The following is a 3,979-nucleotide window of genomic DNA, read 5'->3' on the forward strand; positions in this document are numbered from 1 at the left end:
ACAATATAGAAAAATTTGTATTTTTTTCATAATTTTTTCATTAAAAGAAATAAGTGTAATACATCCTTAAATTTTAATCCATGAAAAGTTCTTAGTTTCATGATAAGATATTCCTGAAAATTTTAATCAAGGAAAAATTAGTTTCAAATTTAGCGAATAAAGAATTGATTTTGTAAAATATTTTGTTATTGTATGTATCCATAAATTGTAGATTTTCGCAACACTTTGTTTTCTTATACAGCATAATTGCTGGCTACTTTACATATTTTGTAACTTGTTGTAATATTTAAAGGGATTGTTATTCGTCTGCAATGGTTGTGAATACGTTATACACGTATACACAGGCAGAAAAGCGAAGCGCTATCGCACGTATCAGCACGCGTTATTTGTCAGTTGTCAGCCATGACAGCTCGCGAAACTCTGTTCGCCGCGGCGGAGAAAATTTCTGTTCGGCGCAACGAATAAATCCAGCGACGAAGACGCGAAAAAAAAGGGAGCATGCCAGGCGCACTCTTGCATTAATTTCCATCACTCGCGTTGCGCCACCCGTTGTTCAAAGACTTCCGTATCGTCCTATTCACAAGGATATATATGCCCCGCCACTTTAATCTGCCAGACCGAAACTGCGCGAGGTGAAAACCATTATTTTTATTTCCGCTCCTTTTCCACCCTCTCATCCCTCTCTTCTCTCTTTGAAAGGCAACATTTCTTGTTCTCCTTGTTCGCGGACGATCGACTGACGAGGTTACTCACATCTCACTCGCACGAGATTTCACTTTGAGGGGAAGCTCAGCTTGACTTCTCTATTTTCGCCTTTTGGTAGGCGCTTGGATTTATATGTAAAGTTTGGAGCGCGCGAGAGAAGTTTACATAGACGATACCACGACAAGAAACTAGAAGTTATACTTACACCGACAGAAACACCGTAAGGACTCGGTGCGCCAGGTTCCCCTTTTTCTCCCTTGGGTCCCATTGGTCCGATACTTCCCGGAATTCCAGGAGTCCCAGGACGACCCTGCGGAAGACAGTGACAGATGAATCGCTCGTTTGCATTTTAATTAGCGCAAGGGATTTGGTTGCTGTGACACGTAATGATATAATTTTGATATGCGTTTAAACGTTTAATAAATGTTCTTTGCGTAACTGCGACGACTAAATTCGCCCATAACTTTACAAGAAGGTGCAAGAAAAACATTCGTAATTATATCTACTCCAGGAATAAAAAGAAGGTATTTAGCGCTTGTGCAAAATTCATGTTGTTTCGTGCGGTTTGATTAAAAGCTCACCTTCATCGAGTTCTTCGGTTGGCATTGTGAAAAAGATAAAAATAGCGTTGCTTAGAAACGAAGTATTTCAAGATAACGCTATTTCAGAATATTTATCTATGTTAATACTGAATACTAAGATAGTATTAATAATTATATAATAATGTTCTCCACAAATAATATTAAATACTATCAACAATATTATTATCATTATTATTATTTCATTATTATATATTATTTAGCATTATTTTACATTGTTACTGTTATTCTATTCACATCTATTAATTTAGTTAATTATATATACTTGATTAGTATTATAACGTAAAGTGAGATAACAAATCAAAATACAAAACGTACCATCCATCCCGGTAGACCGATTTCTCCCGTATTTCCTGGCTTTCCGGGAGGACCCACGGGACCAGGCGGTCCAGGTCGTCCTCTTCTACCCCGTTTTCCTTCGGCGCCTTTCTCACCTTTGATGGTGATATAGTCTCCGGAATTGGCGACGGTAGTGGCTCCAGGAGGACCTCTCTCACCTCTTTCGCCTTTAGTGCCAGGTATGCCGGGTAATCCTGATACTCCGTCTTTACCCGGTTCGCCTTTATCTCCTTGAGGCCCTTGAATACCATTTATTCCGGGAATACCAGCTGGCCCGGCGTCACCCTTATTGCCTTTCTCACCCTTTGTGCCCTTATCGCCCTTGTATCCGCGCGCTCCACTATCGCCTTTGTCCCCTTTTGTGCCAAATCCTTGATTAAATAATATTTCAAATATTAATTTTGTAGCCCTCGTTTTGATGCAATAGATATTGCATTTCTTCATCTAACAAAAAACATTGATAATTCAAAATCTTTAACTGGTAAAATTATATCTAATGTTGTAAAAAAATATCCCAGAAAATCGAGAGATATCAAATTTACCTCAGCTTTTTACTTTTCTTTACAAATTTATGTAATATGTGTATCTCCATTTTGTTTATTAAAAATAATTACCAATAAAATAATACAGACATAAGTAATAAATGATAGTATTATGTTTTCATGTGACGCAATTATAATATCATTTATTTAATTTTATTTCTCTTAATTAGATTTATTCTCATCGGTCCAATTTCGAATTATAATTGTATAATATCATTTATTTAATTTTACTTAATGTTTTATTAATATAAAACTTATTTTATTACGTTGAAGACTAATAGAACGGTTAATAAAAAAAATTCAGCAACTTTGTTACATAAAAGGTAAGATTACGTAAAAAAATCAAACAAGTGATGAAATGAATAAATATTGGACTAAATTCGTCATTGCTATGTTTAAAGAAAAATTTGCTCACCTAGATCTCCCACGTTTATACCACCGGAACCGCCCATACCGGGTGGACCAGGTGGTCCTGGAGGTCCCAGTTTTCCTTCAGGTCCTGTATCGCCCTTATCACCTTTTTCTGCCGGTCGTCCATTTTCTCCAGGTGCGCCGGGTAATCCAGGCGCACCGGGTGCACCAGGTTCACCTTTGAAACCCTGAATTCCCCTGGGACCATCTTTTCCATGATCGCCCTTAATACCTTTGTATCCAGGTTCGCCTTTGATGCCTTTGGATCCGGGTATTCCAGCTTCGCCTTTAGGACCGGGATTTCCTGAAATGCCTGGCTCACCCTTTTGTCCGGGAAGTCCTGGTCTCATTGTGATACCTTCCGGCTAGATAGACAAGTATTAAAATAAAAGATTATTTTATGTAAAAATTGATAAAGTTGCATACATATATATAAATAGTTTATTGGAATCTTATAATTTGGAAAAGGAATTTCAAATATCGGATAAGATATTTACGATGCAATCAGAATGCTCTAGTCCGTACTCACTCTGTAAATATTTCGAGGTTTCCAACTAGGCTGCATGCGCATAATAATCGAAATTTCCCCATTAGATCGTTGGAATAACGTTGCGAGACTGAAAGCCTCGCGAGCCGGCCTGACACTGCCGTCTATACGTTTGCATCGCTATTGATTAGTGGCGAACAATTGTTGCACGAACAATTGTTGATGGTGCATGATTCGCAATTGCTTTAGTGTATATCGATTTATGTAATAGAATCGTAAGTGCAAATTGCATTTTTAAATACGGAAGTTTCTTTCATTTGCTACATAATTTGGATTCTTTTAAAGTCTAAGTAAGTTTTTAGGCACACGGAAAATAACGGAAAAAGAGATTTTTTTAAATTTGCTTAATACGTTTTAATTTTATGAACAATATAGAGTATATGTATGTATTATATGGAGAAAATTATTTATTTATTGGTAATAAATACAGAGTTTGCAGTATGTTAAATTTAATATACTTTACGTGTTGAAATGATTCACTCAAATTTTGGTGTTTTAATTTAAACACAAAATGAATATGTTAGAAAGTAACATGAATGATAAGTAAAAATTAACACACAAATGTAATATTTTGACACAATTTGGAAATAAATGGAATTTTAGATATTTCTTCCAACAAAATTAATATTTATGTAATTAAATTTATCTTTCATTCGTACTTGTCTTAGAACTTAAATTTGGGAACTATGTATATAATTTTAAGTGTTATTTATTCACTTATTTATAAATTATGTTATTTTAACACCGAGAAATATTAAATCAATTTATATAAAATATTAGTATAATAAAATTATTTAAGTTAAATTAATAATCAGATATGTACTATATATATATAT

The 3,979-nt window shown here is 35.0% G+C and overlaps 1 protein-coding gene across 2 annotated transcripts in view; it reads right to left on the reverse strand.

Annotated features, from left to right (window-relative positions):
• The window catches only part of Mp (collagen XV/XVIII-type protein multiplexin), a 300,206-nt gene that overhangs the window by 4,160 nt on the left and 292,067 nt on the right, over window positions 1–3,979 (reverse strand). For both annotated transcript variants that reach the window (XM_018515009.1, XM_018515011.1), the window contains 5 exons: window positions 3,126–3,155; window positions 2,601–2,961; window positions 1,623–2,014; window positions 1,287–1,298; window positions 911–1,015 (listed from right to left, as the gene is read on the reverse strand). In XM_018515009.1, the coding sequence (XP_018370511.1) occupies window positions 911–1,015; window positions 1,287–1,298; window positions 1,623–2,014; window positions 2,601–2,961; window positions 3,126–3,155 (900 nt within the window). The remainder of the gene's footprint in view (window positions 1–910; window positions 1,016–1,286; window positions 1,299–1,622; window positions 2,015–2,600; window positions 2,962–3,125; window positions 3,156–3,979) is intronic.

Source organism: Trachymyrmex cornetzi, unplaced genomic scaffold (assembly GCF_001594075.2).
Source record: "Trachymyrmex cornetzi isolate Tcor2-1 unplaced genomic scaffold, Tcor1.1 scaffold56, whole genome shotgun sequence".
NCBI lineage: Eukaryota > Metazoa > Arthropoda > Insecta > Hymenoptera > Formicidae > Trachymyrmex > Trachymyrmex cornetzi.